At 47.2% G+C, this 24,575-nt stretch overlaps 1 protein-coding gene, 1 long non-coding RNA gene and 1 pseudogene across 2 annotated transcripts; 1 reads left to right on the top strand and 2 right to left on the bottom strand.

The window, feature by feature from the left end:
• Positions 1–5,781: 5,781 nt before the first annotated feature.
• Positions 5,782–7,412, bottom strand: LOC123125797 (uncharacterized). Its single transcript, XR_006461492.1, has 3 exons — positions 7,270–7,412; positions 6,656–7,088; positions 5,782–6,155 (listed from the first exon to the last, which is right to left on the bottom strand). It is a non-coding gene; the product is annotated as an uncharacterized lncRNA (long non-coding RNA).
• A 7-nt stretch (positions 7,413–7,419) lies between these two features.
• Positions 7,420–15,874, bottom strand: LOC123121030 (protein argonaute MEL1). Its single transcript, XM_044540970.1, has 24 exons — positions 15,302–15,874; positions 12,840–13,045; positions 12,602–12,751; positions 12,361–12,494; positions 12,155–12,264; positions 11,941–12,047; positions 11,432–11,570; positions 11,239–11,355; positions 10,956–11,063; positions 10,799–10,870; positions 10,296–10,415; positions 10,035–10,203; positions 9,826–9,947; positions 9,580–9,720; positions 9,293–9,435; positions 9,148–9,210; positions 9,003–9,066; positions 8,760–8,895; positions 8,600–8,673; positions 8,430–8,518; positions 8,298–8,329; positions 7,939–8,050; positions 7,540–7,847; positions 7,420–7,481 (listed from the first exon to the last, which is right to left on the bottom strand). Exons 1-24 carry the CDS (start codon positions 15,872–15,874, stop codon positions 7,420–7,422), a joined length of 3,351 nt encoding a protein of 1,116 aa, XP_044396905.1.
• Positions 15,875–23,119: 7,245 nt separating this feature from the next.
• On the top strand, positions 23,120–24,369 carry LOC123121029 (uncharacterized; annotated as a pseudogene).
• Positions 24,370–24,575: the final 206 nt, after the last annotated feature.

The following is a 24,575-nucleotide window of genomic DNA, read 5'->3' as shown; positions in this document are numbered from 1 at the left end:
ATAGCTCAGCATATGAACGCTGGATTTTGGATGGGATTAATTAGACCTATGGTGCACACACTAAACAAGACCAATTGTGTGCGCAAAGCGTTGGTAAAAAAGTCTTATTTTAATGTTGATGCTCATAAACTATATATATCTTCAACGATATGTTACAACTGTTTTTTATTCTACATGTCAATAGAAATTGCCCCCTGTAGCAGTTCCTAGATCGATTTCTCGGCGTGGTCGAATTACACTTGTGCCTGCTAATAACGCCAAAGTGATTGCAAGGTATTGCATTTCCCGCAAAAATGGAACCATTCAAATTAACAAGTTCTCGCTTCTCGTGGCAATGCATCCATATTGGAAAATTGGAGACATTGTTCTACTCATGCTCTACCAAGGCACAGGAGGGCTCTTCCTTTTCACTGACGAGATGTCGAGCCGCCGTTTCTGTTGTTCTGCCTCATTGCAGACAGTTTGAATGGATTAACCGTGTGTCCTTCATCGCACACACAACTAAAATCTGAACCATGTTTGATGGCTCCGCCATCGCAAACGTTTTGCACCTTTTTTTAACGTTTTTTTACACCACCGTTTGAGATTATTGCATCGCACACAGTTTCGGTAAAGGGTCTCTGATTGTAGTGTCGCGTTAGCAGTATCCTGCAGTAGTGACCCGTTGTATGTGAACGTTAGAATCTATCACACCCGATCATCAGGTGGTACTTCGAAACAACGATCCTTCCCAACAGTGCACAGTTAGGGGGAACACTTTTCTTGAAATTTTAGTGAGGAATCATCTTATTTATGCTACTGTCGTTCTAAGCAAATAAGATGTAATCATGACAAACATCACATGCAAATCATAAAGTGACATGATATGGCCAATATCATCTTGCGCCTTTGATCTCCATCTTCGAGGCGCGGCATGATCACCTTCATCACCGGCATGACACCATGATCTCCATCATCGTGTCTTCATGAAGTTGTATCGCCAACTACTATTTCTACTACTATGGCTAACGGTTAGCAATAAAGTAAAGTAATTACATGGCGTTTTCATTGACTCGCAGGTCATACAATAAATTAGGACAACTATGGCTCCTGCCGGTTGTCATACTCATCGACATGCAAGTCGTGATTCCTATTACAAGAACATGATCAATCTCATACATCACATATATCATTCATCATATCCTTTTGTCCATATCACATCACATAGCATACCCTGCAAAAACAATTTAGACGTCCTCTAATTGTTGTTGCATGTTTTACGTGGCTGGTATGGGTTTCTAGCAAGAACGTTTCTTACCTACGCAAAAGCCACAACGGTGATATGACAATTGCTATTTACCCTTCATAAGGACCCTCTTCATCGAATCCGATCCGACTAAAGTGGGAGAGATAGACACCCGCTAGCCACCTTATGCATCAAGTGCATGTCAGTCGGTGGAACCTGTCTCACGTAAGCGTACGTGTAAGGTCGGTCCGGGCCGCTTCATCCCATAATGCCGCCGAATCAAGATAGGACTAGTAACGGTAAGCAAATTGAACAAATCATCGCCCACAACTACTTGTGTTCTACTCGTGCATGGAATCTACGCATAGACCTAGCTCATGATGCCACTGTTGGGGAACGTAGTAATAATTCAAAATTTTCCTACGTGTCACCAAGATCAATCTAGGAGATGCTAGCAACGAGAGAGAGGGAGTGCATCTTCATACCCTTGAAGATCGCTAAGCGGAAGCATTACAAGAACGCGGTTGATGGAGTCGTACTCGCGGCGATTCAAATCGCTGAAGATCCGATCCAAGCACCGAACGGACGATGCCTCCGCGTTCAACACACGTACAGCCCGGGGACGTCTCCTCCTTCTTGATCCGGCAAGGGGAGAGGAGAAGTTGAGGGAGAAATCCGGGAGCACGACGGCGTGGTGGTGGAGCTCTTGGTTCTCCTGCAGGGCTGCGCCAAGCACTGCGAAGAAGGAGGAGGTGTTGGGGGTGGAGGGCTGTGCCAGGGGAAGGGGTGCGGCTGCCCTCCCACCCCACCCCACCCCACTATTTATAGGAGGAAGGGAAGAGGGGCCCGGCCCCCTTATATGCATCTAGAGGGGGGCGGTGGCCAGGAGGGGAAGACTTGCCCCCCAAGCAAGGTGTTAGGCGCCCCCCTCCCCTAGGGTTTCTAGCCCTAGGCACCTTGGTCCCTTGGGGGCACACCAGCCCACTAGGGGGCTGGTTCCCTCCCATATTCAGCCCATTAAGTCCTCCCGGGCAGGTGGCCCCACCCGGTGGACCCCCAGACACCTTTCGGTGGTCCTGGTACAATACCGTTAACCCCCGAAATCATTCTGGCGACTGAAATTGGACTTCCCATATATAAATCGTTACCTCCGGACCATTCTGGAACTCCTCGTGACGTCCGGGATCTCATCCAGGACCCGGAACAACCTTCGGTAACCACATACAATTTCCCATAATAACTCTAGCGTCACCGAACCTTAAGTGTGTAGACCCTACGGGTTCGGGAACCATGCAGACATGACCGAGACATCTCTCCGGCCAATAACCAACAGCGGGATCTGGATACCCATGTTGGCTCCCACATGTTCCACGATGATCTCATCGGATGAACCACGATGTCGGGGATTCAATCAATCCCGTATACAATTCCCTTTGTCCATCGGTATGTTACTTGCCCGAGATTCGGTCGTTGGTATCCCCATACCTCGTTCAATCTCGTTACCGGCAAGTCTCTTTACTCGTTCCGTAACGCATGATCTCGTGGCTAACTTCTTAGGCACATTGAGCTCATTATGATGATGCGTTACCGAGTGGGCCCAGAGATACCTCTCCATCATACGGAGTGACAAATCCCAGTCTCGATTCGTGCCAACCCAACAGACACTTTCGGAGATACCTGTAGTGCACCTTTATAGTCACAACGTACGTTGTGACGTTTGATACACCCAAAGCATTCCTACGGTATCCGGGAGTTGCACAATCTCATGGTCTAAGGAAATGATACTTGACATTAGAAAAGCTCTAGCAAACAAACTACACGATCTTGTGCTATGCTTAGGATTGGGTCTTGTCCATCACATTATTCTCCTAATGATGTGATCCCGTTATCAACGACATCCAATGTCCACGGTCAGGAGACCACAACCATCTATTGATCAACGAGCTAGTCAACTAGAGGCTTACTAGGGACATGATGTGGTCTATGTATTCACACATGTATTACGGTTTCCGATTAATACAATTATAGCATGAACAATAGACAATTATCATGAACAAGGAAATATAATAATAACCACTTTATTATTGCCTCTAGGGGATATTTCCAACATTCTCACCACGGGCCAAGCCCAGGTCGATGGAGAGGCCAAGGCAGGCCGGCTCGCTTGCTGGATCGGGTCGAGGTAGACCCGGTGCTGTCAACGCGCGCACACGCTCGTGCCTGGACGGACGCGAAGCAGGGCCGGGTCGTTACATATGATCATTGTTGTAGTTTGCCGATCACGGATTTAGTCGATTGAGTTTTTCTTTTTCACCCGCCTACGCATAGTTTTGGTCTTATATGACTTTACTTTTTGCGGACGTGTTTTTTGTTTGCGTGCGTTGTGGTTGACTGTGTGCATCCTAGCTATGCAAAGGTCGGATGTGTGCTCTTTCTGTTTATCCTCTTGAGCTTCATTTCGAGCCAATAAAAATCACCCTTTTGTCAAAAAAAAACTGATGTCACAAACGGGAAGCCCAAACTATGATCCTAAAGCTGGATTTTAGAAAAGCCTATGACTCTGTCTCCTGGCTTCCCTTCTCAAAATCTTGCGACATCACGGTTTCCCAGACCGCTTCTACGCTTGGATCAATGACATCCTAAGCTCGGACAAAACTTATGTTCTATTAATTGGAGTCGAGGGTGATTGGATTAACTGCAAAAATGGTCTTCGTCAAGGTGACCCCCTCTCGTCGTACCTCTTAATTCATTGTGGTAGATATCTTGCAATAGCTAATCTGTAATGCATTCACTACATCTAATGCTGCTCTCCGGCACCCAATCTACCATGATCTCCCCCCGTGGTGCTTCACTACGTCGACGACACCCTAATTGTAACATGCATCTGATGAAGCAGCTGCCACTCTTAAATCAATCTTGGAATCCTTCTCCGCAGCTACTGGGCTTCACATAAACTTCTTCAAAAGCACCTTCGTCCCACTGCACTTAGACAACGCTACCGCTGCTACAATTGCTTCTACCTTAGGTTGCCCCATCTTTAATTTTCCACATAAGTACCTAGGGCCCCCTGTCACCCTACAAACTGCCAGCTTCCGCTTTGCAGCCGATCATCTCTAGCTGCCTAAATCGCCTGCCTGGATGGTGCGCCAAACTGCTCTCCCGTTCGGCACATTTAGTTCTCATCTATTCGGTTCTTGACTCGCTAGCCACGTACTTCATGTCTGTTTTCAAACTCCCTAAATAAACGGTGAAAGCCATTGATGCTATTCGGAGAGCGTTCTTCTGGGCCGCCGACGAGTCATGTTCTGGCGCTCAATGCCTTATTGCATGGGCTGACGTTTGCAAACTGAAAACAAATTGGTGGTCTTGGCATAAAAAATATAGCTTTATAAAATGACTGTTTGCTAATGAAGTTTGCTCACAAGCTCCTCTCTGACAGCTCTCCTATTGTGCTGCCCTGGATTTCATGGCTAAACAAAGTACACACCTAAACAACCTGCCACACATTGCCTCCTGCAACAACCCCACCTTCCTGACCAAAACCATATAATGCCACATAAAAACCCTATGTTCCATCTCATCTGTGCTCACAAATAATGGCCTCAGAACTTTCTTCAGGCATGACACCTGGCTACAGCAAACCTCCCTAGCTTAGAAATTCCCAAGCCTCTACTCCCACTCAAGAGACCCACACATCCTTGTTTTCCACGTCATGCAGTACGGCTTACATGCGAACCTGACTAACCGGCTATCTAATGCTACTTCGGCCGAGCTTGTTGCCTTGAATGTACTGTTACAGGACTTCCAGCTCTCTGAAGGACCGGACGATCGGATCCTCAACCATGGTGCGCCATTCTCCTCAAAGGCAGCCTATGCGATCCTCACTCAGGGGGAAACTGAAAATGATCACGCGAACCTAATTTGGCGATCAAGAGCTCACCCCAAGCTAAGGCTCTTCGGCTGGCTCCTCTTAAACACGAGCTAACCAGTTTCACAAGCATATAATCTCAGATGCAGCCTGCCCATGCACCTCTAAAGACACTGCACATTTGTTCTTAAACTACCCCAAAGCGTGCCAAGTTTGGGTTCAACTTCAAATCAACCCTTCTCACAGGTTTTAAGACCTTTGGTCTGCCATCGCCCCGACTGGTCTTGATCCCTCCGTCTGACCTGAGGTGCTGCTTCCATCCTCTGGAAGATCTAGCAATCTAGGAACGCTGCCGCCTTCAGAAATGAACACCATGATGCTCTGCTTACTATTTGAAACTTATGAACTTTGGTGCAACCGGTTTAGGGAACCGGTAGACAAGGTAGCAGCCAAGACAGACAAGGAGGCAGGCAATTTTTGGCTGACCCACCTCTCCTCACGGCTTGATGTGCCCTTATAAACTCTTATTGGCCTGGCCAATCTTTGAGAAATATACATTCGAATGTAAACACCAACTATAATACTGCACGAATACACTGAAGCAACTAAACTCAATAGGAAGCAGGTAGCATTGGTAGCATCAAGGAGAACCAGAACAAGACCAGGTCGCATTGCACAGAGAACTACCTGATCAAATGATCTTCCATTCCATTCGACAGAATGAAGCATAGGTGATGGCAAAACGAATATCACCAAAATGCACCGCAAATGACGGCGGTTCCAACCAGATTAAGATCCATAACTGGAACGGGTCTTGGTGTCTTACAAGTTGAAATCGCTCAGGCAAACCATGTCCCAACTAAGCAAAGACAAGGACAAAACCAAAAGATAACTCTATGCTGATAAGACCTCACAACTCTCAGTGAATGAAGCTTCAGATTCATGGAAGACGATCACGAGCTCAGGACGCCTTCACTGAGACTCAGTTGCCGCCGGTACTTCTGGCATCACACCCGGAGTCTCCTCCTTGACCTCAGGCTCCACCTTCTGCCTGCCAAATGCCTGCCACCCATCACAAAGCATCAAGAGGTCAGCCATCAGATTCAATCAGACGCATCAGAAAACAGTAGCAGATTGGATATCACAATTCGGAAGTTCAGGACAGAATCCATTACAATAAATGGCATTGGCATCAGTAGTAACCAGAGCAAACTAGATACGTGGGGTGTTTTGACATCACAAGCAGAAACAGAGAAAGATTAGATGCCAAGATTTTTTCAAGATCTTTATCGCACATGCAAGGACTTCGTGTAGACAGTAGAAACTCGAAAATTCTAAGAAAATAGCCCCGTGGTTATCAGCTTGTGGTCATCAGGAGATGAAAACAGAACAATTCGTACAAGAACATGCATTCCGATCCAAGAAACAAAGAGGGAACCAAAGACTAGGAACAATGTTATCCAATTTTATGTCCCTATCTAAGAATCTACCACAAATTATCCAAGAAATATTTACCCAACAGTGGCTATAAGAACAGAATTTAGGAACAAATGACTTGTTACCTTTAAGCAAGGGCTTTATGAACTTCATAGCCCTTTAGCATAAGACCCAAGAAAGAATCCTGAACAAAATCTCCGAAGCACGCAACTGAGGCATAATCAAGCAATTCCCATGGCAACTGTAATTTAAACTAATCTTTAGAACAACAGCAAACAATAAAAGGGAAACAGTTATAATAAAGAGATTAGACATTTAGTACCACTTTGCCGTGCTCATTATGGTTTCGCAAAATGAGTAAACAATAAAAGTGCTCTTTTAGGTATGTATCGGAGCCACGCTTGTCCATTTGATAAGTAACCAGAGGTTCAAAAATGCAATAACTTTTTGCCTCAGGCCACTTGGGGCAATCGAAGCTGGCCAATGTTGACCGGAAAGCCTTCTGCTGAGTACCATTGAGCCGGAAATAAATCTTCAAAAGATTATCCAAAGCAGCAGCTACAATTGCAGTAAAAAAGCAGTTATTCAATAACGTAACTGCAAATAGTTGTTAGTATAATGCATTAGTTAACCCAACAGTGGATAAAAGTGCAATTAAGCTATCACTAACAAAGCTACTATAAAATGACACAGTTTCTCAAAAAAATAAGTAAAAGCATAGAAGTTCAACAACAATTACCTCTTTCTAGTGGGGACATAAAAACCAAGGGGCGCCGCTTGTACGGTAGCAGTTCTGGATGATTTCTAAATTTGCTCTTCTCGATAAATGTAAGAAAGCCTTCAAAGTATGGTAAATTCTTCCCATTTGGAAGGAATGTAGCTCTCAACATTAATACGAGGACATGGATATCCTTGTCAAAATCATCTTGACTCGTAGCCACTCTTGGCTTTCTGTTCACCACGATTCGACCATAGCTTACTTCAATATCTCCGAACATCAATTCTCCACCCCACGTCAAGTTCTCTTTGTGTGTGTCAAAGTAAGCTATAAGAAAACTACTACCGAGTACCCTACCGATGTCGTCAAAATCATATCTATCTTCCTGTTTACCTACAACTGTAGAGGTACAGTCCTGAACTCTCACTTTGACGATGAAACTATCGCGATGTGCTTTAACATAGTCCACAAAAGGGACGCGACCGGCATTACTTATGTTGGATATTCTGTTGCCTCCCAAAGTTGGGTGATCGGCCGATTGAGATGAAGAACCCGATTCTTCCTTCCGATGCCTTTTACGAGGCCTTCCAGTATCCGGACTGCAAAACAGTAATAACATTAAAGCTTGGCATAGAGAAAAAAGACAAACATTTACAGACTGGAAATAGTACTAAGATGTCAGTAACTAACTTGTCACCACCACCAAGAAGTTTAATATTTAGTTCCCCAGTTGAGCCGTCCCCTTCCATGTAGTGGCGAGTACAGACTCTAGCTTTTACATGAGCATAAAAAGCCGGTGCCACTGCAAAACATGTTAAATTTTAGGTTCTGAAAATAAACAGCACAAGATGTAAACGTCAAAACAGAGGACTAGGAAGCAGTAGAACAAAGGCCATTGGCAAAGCACAATTAAGCAGACATACAAGCAACTGATCCAATATTACGAGGCCTAAGCTGCACACTAGCATGATTATCTTATCTACTTAGAGGGAAAAAGAACAGACTTCAAGTAAAATTAAGGCAGAAACTGAACAAGAAAAAAAACTCACCTGTGGAGAGTCCTGGAACGCACCGAGCATAGCTGCAAAAGACAGATCAGAAGTGGTAAGATTCATAACACAGCGCAGCACAACACACACACACACACACACAGAGAAAGAGAGAGAGAGAGAGAAGATTACGTATTACAGAGCTTCTTCGTCAGGGATTGAAGCGCATCAGCCGTGAAATTGTTCTCATCATAAAGAACATGGTAATTACAACTTGTTCCCTGCGAGTATTTGCAAGCACTCAGTATGCAAACACTGAAGATCAAATGCATAGAAAAATGACATTTGGATCAAGTGCCTACCTGTATGTTGGTATTGTTGCACAGGTAAAAGCCAAAGTCTGTTGGGTGGCAGGTCATGAGTTCAAACACACTTCCTGCAGGACAATAAAAATAGCAATCACAGTCAGCAATGCTTCAACAAGTAGCAGATAGTTGCTACCAGTGACATTGAACTACTAACCAGGAAGTATGTTCCCACTCTTGTCAGTCATATCACGCCTCCCATGAACATCAGGGAACAGCCTGGTGTGATCCCTTTTCTGGACAACCACAAAGGTGACTGGGGGCATATACCCCTCCTCCAATGAGGCGCAGGCCTTGCAACAGCAAAATTAAGAACCATCAGAATGAGAAAAGCCAAGGATAACATCAGAGGAGGTAGACAAAACAGAAATTTGCATGTAATCATATGCTGCAGGCTTACCTTCCTGATTGCGTCCATTTCATGAAGCAGAACATGGCTGAATTGGCCTTCACTTACACCATCCCTGTAGTACATGAGAATGATCGGTCAGGCAGTTCCATTGAATGGACAGGATGAAAAGAGTGTCATGAATTTGTGCACACACCTGTAGAAGAGTATCCTCTCAGGCCTCCGGCCTGTCTTCCTGCGGAAGGCAATCAGTAGCTCCCTGTAGAGACAATTATGTCAGGTTAGCAGTTGATCCACAGGGCAATTGCTACCAATCGTCTCTGACTAATCACAAAACTCACCTGATCATGCCACCATTGACATTACCCCTCTGTGGGTCTTTGGTGACACTGAAGAGGTCTTCAATTATCTCCTGCCTGTGTGGTTGAGCAGAGACAAGACCTCTGTACTTGGTGATCTCTGGCCAGTCCATTGATGCCACCACCTACATCAATCCAATAAAAGAAGCGGATAAGTCTATTTGTGCTCAACAGGCATGTGCATCAAGATGATAATTCCATTTGAAAGATAAAATCAGACAGAAACAAATAACGAATTGACAAACTGTTAGCTATGGGGAAGAACTAACCGCAGCAATAGATGATGCAGAGTCCTCTCCAGGTGGGGGGTGTGTAACATCAGCACCAAAGATGATTGTTGGGACTTCGGACACAAACGGTATGCCATTTCGCACAAAAGCTCTCTCCAGAACTGTGTTGCGTCCTCCGACCTAGTTAAGACACAGAATTATCACATTCAACAGAAACCGAAGTAGACAACAAATCAACAATCCATGGAAACTGAATGTAAAACATAGACCAGTTGGTTATGTTACCTTCACATTGATTTTGAGTGCAACATTCTCCAGATATTGCTTGTTCGGTCTGGCAGCATGCCTTGGCAGGCAACACTGAGACACGATCCCAAGGTCGGTCTCGCAAACCTTCTTGATTTTCCCTGCAAAATTAAACGTGGCACACACATAAATCTACAGAAATCCAAGAGAAGGTGGAAGGGGATTGACCAGAGGAGACATATGCATACCATAAGAACCACTGACTTCAGGTAGGATTACGATTAACAGTTGTAGCTGTTTTTCGTGTCCCTGTTTTCCAAGCATTTCGGTAGTCCTCCTGTAGACATCCCTCAAGGCATTCTCGATGTGGTTGGGGTTAGCTGATCGGTTGTCTACAAGTGGCCTTGGATTGACAGACTACAGGGTTGGAAAACACAAGTCAGTCAGCTATAACATACACACATAAATCATAAATGCCTTAGAAACAGGAAAGCAATGCAAGCCTTTACCATTCCAGTCATATTGCACATCTGAATCAGATCACAACAGAACCTGTGTACCTCCTCAGGAGGTATGCGTGAAAAACTCACACAGGCCCAGTTGTCTATGATTCCTCCATTGATCATTTTCTGCAGTAAAAAAACTCAAATGAGACCTATCATTTGTACCATCATGGATATACTACATACAAAATAATGAGCCAAGTCGCAAACAAGCTCAACTGTTTCTCAATTTAAGTAACTAGTGTGAAAACTACATGATCAATAAAGTGTCAAGCAAAATAATTTGAGTTGCTACATACTCCTCTGTAAACTAATATAAGAGCGTTTAGATCACTACTTTAGTATTCTAAACGCTCTTATATTAGTTTAAGGAGGGAGTACAAAATGATGACCTGTCCAATACATTTAGAACAACCAAAGAAGAAATTCAACAAGTTCTCCCACTCCTTGTTCCAAGAAGAAGTAATGCTTAGTAAAATTGGGAGTAAAGACACTGAACAGGGAAATACCTTGTTAATCATGTTCCACTGTCCAACACTTGGCGCACAAGTTTTCTCCTTTCCAGAATCATGATAACTCAACTGAAACACATACGAAGGATGTGATTACTACAAATCCTTCCAGTTAAGTAACTCAGAGAAAGGGGAAAAAATGCAGCATCCTTACCATGGGGGGAGGCAGCACACGGGCTGGAACAGAGACCAGGTCACTGCAGACGTTGATTCCGAACTCCTGAGCAAACTTGTCCTCAGCATACTTGTTGTGCAGAACCATCTACAGTATGAAAAAGAGTGTTATGAGAAAGATTGCACATTACAGGCAAACATGACATACATGCCTTGAAAAGGACATTCCTAACTACATGAGTTACAACAGATTGGAATGGTCTACCACATGTGAGAAGATATGGGCAGGCATTTACAGAATCCACTTGACAACAGGTACATACCTCACGAATGCTTTGCTCCCTCTGCTGGGGACGTTGACGGGTAGCTCTAAGTATGTTGGTGACCTGCTTGTCATTCAGTTTCTTAGAGTACCTTTGCCCTTCAACAATCTTGCACGCCTACAATCAATTTGTAGAGAACCATGAGCAAACAATGCATAATTCAAATATGACGAAGCAGGCATGGACACAATACCTCCATAGGCAGATACACAGGCCGAGCATCACTTCCAGACTGCAAACAGGGCCAAGAAGTATACTGCAAATTGTATTTGTATCTTTGCATGAAGTACTGAACAACTGACATTCTTGTTCCTCTCTCATCAACAGGAAATCTAACAACAAACAAAACAACACGAGCAGAGTGCTATTAGGAAGGGAATAATAATCATGGATAGATGCTAAAAAGGAAACAGTGGTCTAAACATTCATAAGGACAATTGTAAACAGGAAACAATTTCGCACAAACAGATCTTTGCTATGCTGCAGAAATCAAATGCATATGCCACAGGAAGAATGTTGTAAACAAAATTATTCCCCTAACCAGTTCCTGACACACCAACATCAATGAAGAAGCAATAACCCAGAAATCTCTACACAACTACGCATCTTTCTAATATTCCAGCAACCCTGATTAGTTGCACCCGAACATAGAGATAAAAGACATAATGGAGAATATTATAGCATTGGAGGGAAGTTATTTACATGAGCTGGCTCATGGGAACAGGAGTAATCCCTGTTATCTTGTATCTTCTGATTTGGTCTTCCTGGTGGTTTGTTTCGACACGCACCCCACGGAGTGCTTTCTTTATCTGCATATAGTGCATACGATGAGGTTGGTCAACTATTTCAAGACAATAACATGGTGCAATCTACATAACATGAACTCTAGAACTAGCTTAGCATAGATGAATAGTACCTTAACACGGTCCCTGTCTGTCAGAGGCCGCGAGGCATCACGTAAGTTGAGGAACTCTAGCACAAACTGGACCACTGTCACAGGCTTGAAGAAGGATGTTGCAGATATATCTGGAAAATGAGTGCAAATCATCAGATAAACAAGGCTAGGACACACTGCAATCGGATAACAGTAACAGTAACAGACAGGGGAGGGGAGAGGAGTACCTATATTGAGTGACAGCCCCATCTGGGTTGGGCGTAAGCTCTGGTAGTAACCTCTCCAGCACTCTAATCCTTCACCAATGTCTCCTCTGTGACCAAAGGTGGTGGAGAAGAAGGATCTGGACACTGTGACATAGCTGCAATGAAAAGGAATTGCCAGCAATAGTGTTAGGGCTCCAGAAAACAAGCTAGTATGATGAAGAAAAACTGGTACCAAGAAACTGCTGGAAAGTGGATGTCATACTTCCAGGATGGTGACTCCCTGAGGACAACATCAAGAACTTGGATGGTTTCTTGAGGCATATCCCTCTGTCTTCCTTTGAGAAACTGCTGGAGGTGGTACAGGTCTGTCCTCCCAGCAATCCGAATGGTGATCTTGTACTCCCTTTCAGCCCTGCAAATGATGAGGGAGCAAGTTAGTAGCTGCAAATACAATGGATAAGCAAGTTGGACAAGATTGAAGGTAAAGAATCCAATCTTACTTTTCTTTGTCTTTCTTTTCGGGATCAACCAGTGTAACAGAAAACTCCTCAGACTCAAAAGGGAGTGAGCCTGCAGTGTAGAGACTCTTTCTTCCATCATAGGCAGGCAATTTGCCCCCAAGGGATGTCTTCCCGTGCAACTTGATTAGCTCACTGAGTACCTCCCTGTTCACAGCTCTTGATTTTGACTCCGGATTAATTGAAACCTACAGCAACACATTTCAACATCAGTATGTATGCAAAAACAGGAGAGACTCTGTTCTACATTCAGTGTACAGAATAGAGACAATTAGCCCTCTGCTTTGTCCAATTACTTTAAACAAATCAAATGAAATATTTTAATTCTCAGTACTCATGCTACATTTCATTGAAAAGAGTCGAATCGTGCAGATTTAAGTAACACAACCATAGAATATGCGAGGGAAAACTACCAGATCTTAAGAAACCACTAAAACAAAATTAGGCAACAAAAGGAATTAGCAGCTACTGGCATCGCAGGACTGTAAATCTAGCAAGAACATACCATTTGCTGGCCTCCATTTCGACTTATGGAGCCCAGAAAAAAATCCACTTGAAACGGAAGAACTCTTAGAGTCAAATCAATCGGGGAAGACCTCTGGATCCCAAATCGAACACCCAAAACTCAAGGGGGGGCACAGTAAAGTAATTTTTTGGCACGGCCATACTAGGGTTCCTGACTAAGGGCCGCGGGTGAGCAGGCCGGCGGGCAGGTTCCGGTGGCGGAGAAGGGGTGGCGGCGCTGGGCGAGGAGGGGTTGAGTGGGAGGCTGTGATGGCATGGTGGGGGGGAGGTGGGTGCGAAGTGCACGAACCTCATTGCAATCATGCGGTACAGAATACAATAAGCGGACCTGTGTACTGCGTCTTAGTTAAAAAAGGACCCCCCCCCCCCAAGAAAAAGGGCATGCGTACTGTATATGTAGTAAAAAAAAGGACCTATACGACCCCTAAAAACAGGACATACAGAATGTACTAGATACTACTACACGCATTATATAGTTTGCAAAAAAAAAAGAGACACACGTATATATAAGCAGATAACAAGATCTTAACCAAAATATCAAAATCCACATCAAAATTTTAGAACTCCGTCAAAAGTTCAAAAAAAGAATAACCATTAAACCTGACGTCAAAACTCTGGGCTAGATTTCTCGTATGGGATCGGTGAAGCAGCCGTAGGCATATATAATCCCCGTACGCGTCGACCATTCAGCGGACGAACAGATCTACCGCGATCGAGACCACTGTTGTGCCACCCGCACACAGAGGAAACGTCCAAGGCTGGACCGAGAGAGTAAAAAAGTGTCCCCAAAAAAGAAAGTTGACGACGACGAATATGCAATTGCAAACACGGAGTCCCACATGAGGGATGGCACAGAAGATCCGAGCAGCACGGCAAACATGATAGATGGCCACATGACAGATGGCGTTGCATGCTGTGAACCAAAGACAAAGCCAAAAGCTGCATGGGGTGGGACCGCGCAGACAGGCAGAGAAGAGGCGAACGAAGGAATCACAAAACTGCACCAGGCAACAGCAGCGGCAGGGGCACCAAAGGCATCCTACCTTGCCAAAAATGCATGGCAGACACGTACAGAAAACACATCTCGGACCACGGACGGAGATGGCTTTATTTGTGTTGGTGGTACGCTGCTTTGCCGTTTTGTCCACAAACGAGGACATGAACCAGACGGAAACTAGAAGACCAAGACCGTCCAAGAACGCCAGGAAAAGACACAGGAGATCAAAGAACCAAGGTGGATGGGATCTCGCAGCCAAAACGGGTCCCAAAATATGCAGCCAAGACCACAAAATTGCCACACAAAAAATTGACTACCCCCACTACTACTGCTAGTTAACAACGACAGAGCCGAAACAATGCAAGAAGCGCTGCTGTCTGCTGGATGGCTTTGCATAGAGGAGATTAGCTTTTTTTGAATGAAGGAGATTAGCTTTTTGTCTCGCTTTCCAAGAACTAACACTGTTCATGCATGAGAACAGGAGAAACCACCCATGCATCTTCGAAAACGCCAACATCAAACGCAAAACAGAGGAATACCGGGGTGCACGTGTAGCGACAGTGCTGGACCAAACACCCATGGACGGGATGAGCTGGTCGGAGACGCACGTCGCATGGAGAAAAACGAAAAGCAGAGCGAGAGAAAACAGATGTATGAGTAAGATAGCGCGGACAAGAGAAAAACGACGTACGATACAGCTTCGAAATTAGAACACGAACGCAGCAAGCGTACAGTGGTAGATCTACGGGTGAACGAAGCAGAGCGGGAAAAAACAGCGCGACGACTACAATCGTAAACTAGTAGATCCATCTATCAGTGAGCTCGGACAACGGATTAACGTACAACGCCGGATCTGGAGAAGACGAAGCGCATAGAAGAACGTAAACAGAGAGAGAAGGAGGGGGCTAGGGTTCGTGCTCACATCGTAGTGGAAGAGGTTGTTGTCGGCGACGTTAACGAGGAAGTGGTTGGCGCGGATCATCACCTTCTTGCCGATGGTGCCGGCGCCGGGACGCGCGGGGTGGGTGAGACCTGACACCGGCGCGAGGTCCGCCTCGGCCTGCTCCTCCTGCGTCGCCGCGGCCGCGGCGGCGGGACGCGCCAGCACGGTCTCGGTGTTGAAGATCTTGTGCTCCAGCTCGTTGGCGACGGCCGCGGGGGTCGGCGGAGCGGGAGCGGGGGCGGAGACGCGGGCCGCGGCCGGCGAAGGCGTCGGAGCAGGAGCGCGGATGGTGGCCGGCGTGGGCGAGGGCGCGCGGATGGTGACCGGCGTCGGGGAAGGCGCGCGGACGGTGGCGTAGGGCGCCGGCGCGGGGTTGCGGACGACGACGCCGTGCTGGTAGGCGCCCTGGTGCGGCCCCGTGGCGTTGTCGGCCACCACGGGCGCCGTCGCGGCGGGGCGAGGCGCTGAAGACGCGCGCGGAGGCGGCCAGCGCGTGGCCCCACGCCCTCCTCCCGCCGGCGCGCCCCGGCCTCCGCCTCCGCGGTAGGCCATGGCGGGAGAGAGAGAGCGGTGGTGGTGGTGGGAGGGCTAGGCTACGCTATGGTGGTGGATTGGAGAGGAAGAAAGGAGCGAAGCGAGGGGGGAGCGGATGAGGATGGGGTGAGTTGGTGGGAGGATCGGCGAGAACGGGGCCAGCCAGTGTAAGGGAGAAACCCTAGCCAGCGGGTGGTGAGCGCATGGCGTGGTCCGTACGTGCGAGAGGGAGGGGGAGGTGGGCCGAACTTCGTGATTCTGTAAGGATCGGCGTGTAAAAGGGCGTCGTCCAGAGGAGAAATATCTGGGTTCGCTTCGGGTGCGCGGATCAGAACGCGCGCGCGGGGGGGCGGCCCCGGAAATGCGCCGCCGCGCGAGGGGCCTTTCTGCAAACTGCGCGGCTGTGCCGTGCGCCGTGCGCGCCTGGTTTGCTTTGGTAAAGTAACCATGGTAAAGCGGGGGTGGTTAACCACGGTTGGGTTGGGTTGGTTGGGTCAGGTGCACACGGCACGGTAGACGCGGGGGGGGGGTGGTTCGAATTTGGATTCAAATTGTGGCTGCTGCTGCGATTCCGCTGGATGGAGAAAGGTTGAGATGCCAGCTGGTGGAAAACCTTGATTGTTGTACATGCACTTCGTTGGTCTTCGGTTTTATTTGGTGCATTTAATTAAAGAGCAAGTATGTGTGTGAAAAACAATTAATTCCGATGCATTGGTAGAACCCAACCATTGTGGCGTCTCTCCCCGGCCTTTTGGTGATGGAGTGAAATTTCTACGTACACATCTATCCACATAATAAATAGACTTCTCTCACGTGAGAATGATTTCAAAATGGCAACATCATCACAAATAGAGCTTATTTGAAAAGTGTTTTTAGTTACTTCTAATCCGGGTAGATGCTTCCAATACACCTTTATTGGATGAATAGTAATGTGAACTGTGTCCTCAAAAAAAATTGTTGTGAGGTTTCTTGCACGAAACTATCTCGTGGCTGGGCTGCCTGGCCAACCCACTCCGCATCGACTAACTATGAACCGCTGACTTGCCCTCTCTTTCCCCTTCCCTCTGTCTACCGCAGTGGCATATTCAAAAGCTTGGCACGGGAGTGTTAAATTCTGGCATCTTCCTTCCTCTCTCCTTCGCCGGTGTTGCCAACCCTGGTGGGGGAGGAAGGAGGGTGTGTCTTTACAGGCTGAGACGGTTTCTTGGGCCACATTATCTCGCAACTACATGCTGGCTAGCCAATCCACTCTGCGTCAACCAACCACGAGCTACCGACTTTCTAATCTCTTTCCCCTTCCCTCTACCAAAACTGGAAAATTCGTCTTTGTCGAGTGCTAAGCTCCCACTCACGGGCACACGGAAAAACAACTGTGTGCCAAGGACATGACTCGGCAATAGAGCGTACTCTGTGTAATCCTCTGTTCGCCGAGAGCCGTCGGTAAAACAAAAGGACTCGACGAATAACCCTTCTGTCGAGCCACGTGGCACGGCCATTCGGGATTTTCATTTGTTCATATACTGATGGGGACCTCACATTATAGAACTTGTCTCGTACAATGACGAGCCTCCTCAAATTAGCTTTAGGTCTTCATTAGCAGGCAAGTTGGATGCACCTGCACTAGCCCAGAGGGGAGCTTTCATTCAAACATAGCTCCATGTGCATTGTAGTTGCATGGCAATCCAAACTCCTTGCATTAATATCAATTATAAAGTCTTCTTCGTGGCCTAATTATCAGTTGCATTGATGCAATATTTTATTTGTTTTTGACTTTTTGAAACCCCAACATTGCGTTCTCATGCCAATGATTAGGGCATGGAACCTAGACTTGTGCTCATATTCTATTCTAAATTGTGTGATTGGTTGAAATAGCGCATAAAAGAAACAATTGTTTGTATTTGATCTTGTCTCAAGGGTTGGGCTTGAAGTGATTGCCATGTTAAACATTATTTGTGCTAAAGGTAATCACTAGTCACTGTGTTTTCAATAATTATGGACATTCCTTCTAAACCTTTGGCAAAACCCTTGGCAATGATATTTTTGACTCGATCAATTTGATTATCAAAGAACATGTTGGGAATTCTTTTATATGCATCAGGTAGTTTAATATTGTTAAATACAAACCATTGTCAAGCATCTTTATTATTGATAAAGACTCGAAACCCTAGCTAGCGCGGTGACCGCAGTCCATGCACATACATGGGAGCGGGTGGCTAAGGTTCTAAATTTCATGGTTCCGTCCGGAATCATGCGTAAAAAGGTTGTCGCCCGTAGGAGAATTGTTTGACTCCGCTTGGGTGCATGGATGACAGTGTGCGCATGGTGTGGCGGTCTCGGAAAATGTGCGGCGGCCCGAGGGCCTTTCTGTGAGCGAGTACACCTAGCTGCTTTTGTAACCATGGTTCCGAAAATGATAACCATGGGTGGGTGAGGTGTAAACGGTATTGTAGACAGGAGTTTCAAATTTCAATTTGATTTCTGGCTAGCTAGCTACAGGTTGCGACTTGGGACGTTTCCATATCATACGGACAATCTTAATTTTAGTTAAACATTTAATAAGTATGTGTGCACAAATAATAAAAACGGGTGCATTTATAGAACTAATATTCTTTTCTAGCTGGGATAGAATTAATAGTTGCCTCTGTTGGACACACTTATTACACATATCCACATAACTAACGCTGCCTCTGTTTTTATTTACTCCACATATTAATTTTGTCTAATGACAAACTTCCTAAACTTTTATCAAGGTTGTAGAAAAAATCAACATATACACCACCAATTCAATATCATTAGCTTCATCATTGAACATATTTTCACATTATATGGATTTGTCATAGTAAATGTTCATATTGTTTCCTATAAACCTGGTCAAACTTTAGGTCAAAGTTAATAAGCGGACGAGTTTCCCCTATGGCGTGGCTAGGGTTCTTTCCTCCATGGCCTAGGGTTTGGACGAACGTGCGGCGGTCGCCTCCTCCGATAGCCCATGTGTGATGTTTTCGGGCGCCAGTCTACGACCAGCTGCGATGGTGTGGCCATTGGAAATTCTAATCTAGGTGAATTTTTACCAGCTCGAACTGCACGATGAAGTCTTTGATGATGTTGAGATAGATGAGGATGATCCAGCATTCAACTGTTCATTGGCTTGCCCTAGCTAGATTCCATACAGAGAAGTCATTTAGTCAACCGCTTTCTATAGAGATATGAGAGCTGCATGTAGCCCGACGGAGGAAGTTAGATTCCGCCCGGCAAGACCAATTTGTTAACTGTCCAAGCATCTTGCCTGGGAGATTGGGAGCGCATGATGGAGCAAGGTCCTTTGTTATTATCGGTCTTGATGTGCCCATATGATGGATTTACCAAAGCCGAGGAGGTGAGCAATGTTTACATGCCGGTTTTGGGTCATGTCATGGGTGTCCCCAATGTCACCGCATGACAACCTACCACCGTTGTGGCCAAACTAAATTGTACCCGTGTCATGGCATGGCAATCGGGTTTTTTTTTCCGTTCACTTTTTATACAGCCTTTTTGTCATGGCCAATTTTCCATAATGTCCACATGGCATTTATATATTTTTCAACTTGTCACATGGCAGTTTTTTATATATTCATGCGAAAATCCTAATTTCCCCTCTTTTGAAAGAACAGTATCCGTTAGCCATCCTTTTGAAAGAACAAAATGTGTTCGTGTTTGTTTGTAAATTTTATTAATTAGATCATGGAAATTTTGTACTACCTCCGTTTCAGTTTACAAGTCTTGCGCGTATATCTAGGTTGCCAATTTTATCATCCTAATATAAACTATATAACACAAAAATTATATCTTTTGAAAGTAGAAACTCCGAAGTTTATGTTGGTATATTTTTTGTATTAGGTTGGTAAAATTGACAACCTAGGGATACGTGCACGCCTTGTAAACTGAGAGAGAGGTAGTACTACCTATTAGACCATGGCGTTTTTAGCCACCATGGAAATTTTGTTATTTATACCATGGCAATTTTTATATAAGTAGACTAGGGTAGTTTCAATTTTATGCCGCATGGTAATTTTATTAATTAGAACATGGCAATTTTGTTAATTAGATGATGGTGAATTTATTGTCTCATAAATATTTGGTCTTCCTTCGATTTCTTCGGTTGCAGAAGAACACAACAGAGGGCAACGGCATGCATGCAACGCCCATCGCCTCGCCAATGGGCGAGAGAGGGGACCAGGTGATCACGGGCGAGGACGAGAGGTGCGCATCATCTGGTGCATGCAATGGCCGAGCCGAGACGGCTGGCCCGCGCTGCGGAGCAAAGGCGACTCCCAGTCCCAGCTTGATCCCCAGGACCCCACCCAATCCCGATGGAGGACACACCCAATCCCGATGGAGGACAGAGAAGGTACTAGTAGTAAAATATTGTGGGGGAGGGGAGGGGGCGAAGACACCTGTCCCTCCCTGCTCCTCTTTCTCTCTCCCTCGGTCTCCAGTCCACAGCATATAGAAAGCCAAGCAGGGTCCGCCCGTCCGGTCTGCTGCTTCTGGCAGAGCCGTTTCGAGTCACCGATCCGCCTAGCCTAGGCAGCAGCAGCAGGCGGTCCAGTGCGGTGGAGTGCAGGCGGGACGTGCGTGCGTGCGGCCGCCGACGGGCGTTCCCATCCCATTCCCACCGTTTGTTTGTTATTGCTGCACGCGATGGGATCGACCGGCGGGCTCGCATCACAATTCACGGAGCCGCGCGCGCCTTGTTGATCTCCACCTCCACACGCGCGCATCCATCCATCCATCCCCCCGCGGAGCGCGTACGACCCACGCAACCCCCCTCTCTCCCTGGCCGCGCCGGCGCAGATGGGCAGGAACGTACGCACACGCACGTGACGGCGCGGCAGCCCACGCACAACTGACCGCGCGGCTTGATCTATCTTTGCTTTTTGCCCGGCCGGAGCAGCTGGCAGGGCAGGGGTGGCCGGACCTGGCCAGGCGCGCAGGCGCAGGCGCAGGCCGTGCATGTCCCCCGGCCCTCCACCAACACGCCCTCTCTCGCAGTCCCGTTGCACCGGAACGCCTAGTGCGCGCGCGCCCGGCTCCGTCGATCGTCCCGCTCGCAGCGATCACGTATCGTCTACATGCATGCATGATCGTACACTCCCGTGCATCTGCTTTCTATACCGACTCAAGATTTTAATCCCAACTAATATATACTCCCTCCTAACACTCTACGCCCAACGATTGTCAAAACCCTGCTGTTCAAAGCACGGCAAGTATTCTTCTTGCTTCGTTTAGCCGTCAAAATAAAAAAACAGTAATCACATTTAATTTACCAGTGATGACTATACCAAGCAGGGAGTACACAACAAGGACCATGTTACTTTCTAATCCCAGCTAAGCGACGGACGACGCGCGGGAAGACCTACCGCCACCGCCGCCGCCCGGAACACCACCCTCTGGCCTCTGCCCACTCCCTTGTCGCAGCTGCCGGAGGGCTGGTGTTGGCAGGGCAGTTTCTTCTTCCACACGCCCCAACCCTCCCTCACCCCCCTCGAGATCCGGTCTCAGGGCGGCATGGGTCACCTCCCCCGGCTCCTCCTCCCCCTCGAGATCCGGTCTCAGGGCAGCATGGGTCGCCTCTCCCGGCTCCTCCTACCCCCTCACCCCTACCGGCCCGCATGTGTCACGGCATTTCCTAGCCGTGGCTATGAACGCCTGTCCCGTTCACTGAATCCCTTCAGTTTGTAACAACAGTAGATAGTACATATGTTTGTCCCTCAACAAGTCGTGCTTTTTTGGTGCATCTTCTATGTGGTTCCAGGAGTTATAATAACCGTTGCGAGCCATGTTTAATTAGTTGCAGAGACATTTCTGCTCTCCTTTCCCTCTGTGCGGTACTGCGATTCCCGCCTCCCTTCCTCCCCTTGTTGCGGTGTATCTTTCTTGGCCGTGAAGACACGTGCCCGTCCCTTCCTCCCTTATCCTCTTTCTCCCTCGTTCTCTAGTACTGGAATACACAGGATGCCGACCAGTGTTCGTCCGGTCCTTTCTGATTTGCTGCTTTTCCCAGACACAGTTTGAACCTTCGAGTCATGCCATCGATCCGTCCTAGGTAGTAGGTGCGGTGCATGCACCATAGACATGCAAGCGGTACGCGTGTGCGTGCCGCCAGCTGTTATGTTACACACGACCAAATCTGCCTACAGCGATCGACCGACTCGCTTGCCCATCACAATTCCCACATGCGCGCCTTGATTTCCACTGACGGACCAATCTTCCCCCGCCACCCACGCATCTATTCCATCCATCCATCCGACCATCCCACCCTCCTGCTCAAAGCCGTCGCCAAATCAACCACCAGCCTGCATAGCATAAAACTACCACTTTTCGTGTTAGGTATCTTACATGTGGGTCCACATGTAAGCTAACGGCCAAACTAAACAGTCAAACAAACGGTTTATTTAGGAGCGGACCCCAGCTGTCATAAACTTGATTAAATGTTAACCACCGGCTATTTGGATTTTTTGAAACAGCCGATACCTATTTTGTTAGTTATCATTCACAAAGAAACATAGGTAGTCTTTTGGAACCATAGGGCAAAGAGTGGTAGTTTTATGCTATTCACTGCGCGGAGTACACCAGCCAGGCGTGCACCAAGAGCATCCCCGGGCACCACTTCATCTACTGGGAGCTACTGACCACAATCGGCGCTGGCGCCAGCGGGACGGTGGACAAGGAGACCCTCGACGTTCGAGGCCATCTTCCATGGCGCCTCCATCAACCAATACAAGGCACCCTAGTGCTTGATGTTCCCGCCAATCATCGAACTGCTCAACTCGCGCGTGGTGTCCTGGCACTTTAGCCCTGTCCTGCCGCACTGGACCCGACTCCCAAAGGAAGGGTGGATTTGAACCGGAGGAGGAAGAAGAGAAGAAGATGTGGTTGTGCCAGATCGATGCGAGCGGATAACGTGATAGGGTGGGACCTGTGCAGTTTTCTCTGGAGTCCATGAGAAACATCTAGTCTAGTCTAAACCAATGAAAAAATTAGTGTGCTATAGCACCGTCTTTAAAATACACTATTAGCGAGACATTATACACTGATTCATTTAGCTAGAAAATGCTTAGAACGCTATAGATTGCTATTATTGGTGCTATAGCGCGCTATTTTTTCAGTGATCTAAACACATTACAAAATCTATTATACACTAATTTATTTGGCGAGGAATTGCTCAGGATGCAATAGTTGGCTATTAGCGTAGATATAGTGTGCTATTTTTTCGTCATAGGTAATGAACAGTTGAACCAGAGAAAAACCGGACACACGTGTGGCTCGTTGAACAGTTGAAACACAGGAGACCAACTCCGACGAGCCCTCCTCTCCTCGTAACCACCGTCCGTACCGACCCAAATCCGCAGAGCACCACGGCCGCGATGGCACCTCTGTCCTTGATCCAGACAGCCATGGGCCCATGGCGGCCGCACTTCTCGCCGCCACGCGCTCGCCTCTCCCGCTGACATTTTGGAGACGGAGGCCTCTTCTCGCGGCTCCACCGCCCGCGCTCCGCCCGAGGGATCCAGCCTCCGCTCCTCCCGGAATCCCGCCGCCTCCCCGCAAAGCTCTCGCTCCCGTCGCCAGAGCGCCGGCGCCGGCGCGAGGCGGCGGTGACGCGACGGAGGAGCCGGGCCAGGTGCCCGGCGACTGGGCCGCGCTTGCGGGGCGGCTGGCGCTGGGCGCGGTCCTGGGCTCCGCCGCCCTGCTCGGCTGCCGTGGTGCGGCACTCGCGGCGGCCGAGGACTCCATCTAGGCCTCCGGGTTCGGGCTGCGGGTGGCGGCGTCTCTGCGGAGCCTCGGCTGGCCCGACGACGCCGTCGTGTTCACACTTGCCACATTGCCGGTGCTCGAGTTGCGGGGAGCAATTCCGGCTGGGTATTGGATGCGCCTTCACCCCGTCCAGCTGACCGTCCTGGCAGTTTGTGGTATATTTCTTATCTCAGTGTCAGTTCCTCAAGGTGTTCGACAGTTTCAACTACTGCTGAAGTGGATTGCCTCTGTAGCATTTTATTTTTGCTTCTTGAAATAAACCCCGTTTCCTTTTAAACCTGAAGAATTAGAACAGCCCCAAAGAGGGAAACACAGTAAATCAATTTGCGTTGCTGCCCTTTGACACACAAGTTTAAAGGGCAGATAAGTCATCTGTTGCAAAATGATACCTACCCTGACATGCAAACTAAGTGAATATTAATATGTGACTCGTTTTAGTAAGTGCGTGGAACTGAGGTTGCTACTTAACTGACGGCCATCTTCAAGACAACTTAGCTATTATCTGTTTTTGCTCAGGTTAATTGGTAGTTCACTAGTTGTGCATTACTAAGGTTTAGAGATAGTGACACTTGATTATCGCTTACTAGTTACTACAGATTTGCTGTTCCTACATGGTATTAGAGCTGATTCTGAGGAGAGCACATTATGATCAAGGGACTGAAATTAGCAAGTTAGCAACTATAGTTGAATGGAAGAGGTTCACCTTTTGCCCCTAAGTTATATGCTATGCTCACTTTATCACATAAACAAATTTTCACACTTAATCTCCCAAAAGATAGTTACTTCTTTCCCTGCCTGTTTTTCTACGGGCACATAACTCAAAACCAGCTAAGTTATATGCTATGCTCTGCTTTGAATTAAAGAAGGGGGAATTCTGTACATAGCTCAAAACCAGCTAAAAACCCAAAGAAAAATACATGCC

The sequence above is a fragment of the Triticum aestivum genome, chromosome 5D (assembly GCF_018294505.1).
Source record: "Triticum aestivum cultivar Chinese Spring chromosome 5D, IWGSC CS RefSeq v2.1, whole genome shotgun sequence".
Lineage (NCBI taxonomy): Eukaryota > Viridiplantae > Streptophyta > Magnoliopsida > Poales > Poaceae > Triticum > Triticum aestivum.
The sequence above is the reverse complement of the archived record's forward strand: the minus strand, read 5'-3'. Positions and strand labels throughout refer to the sequence as shown.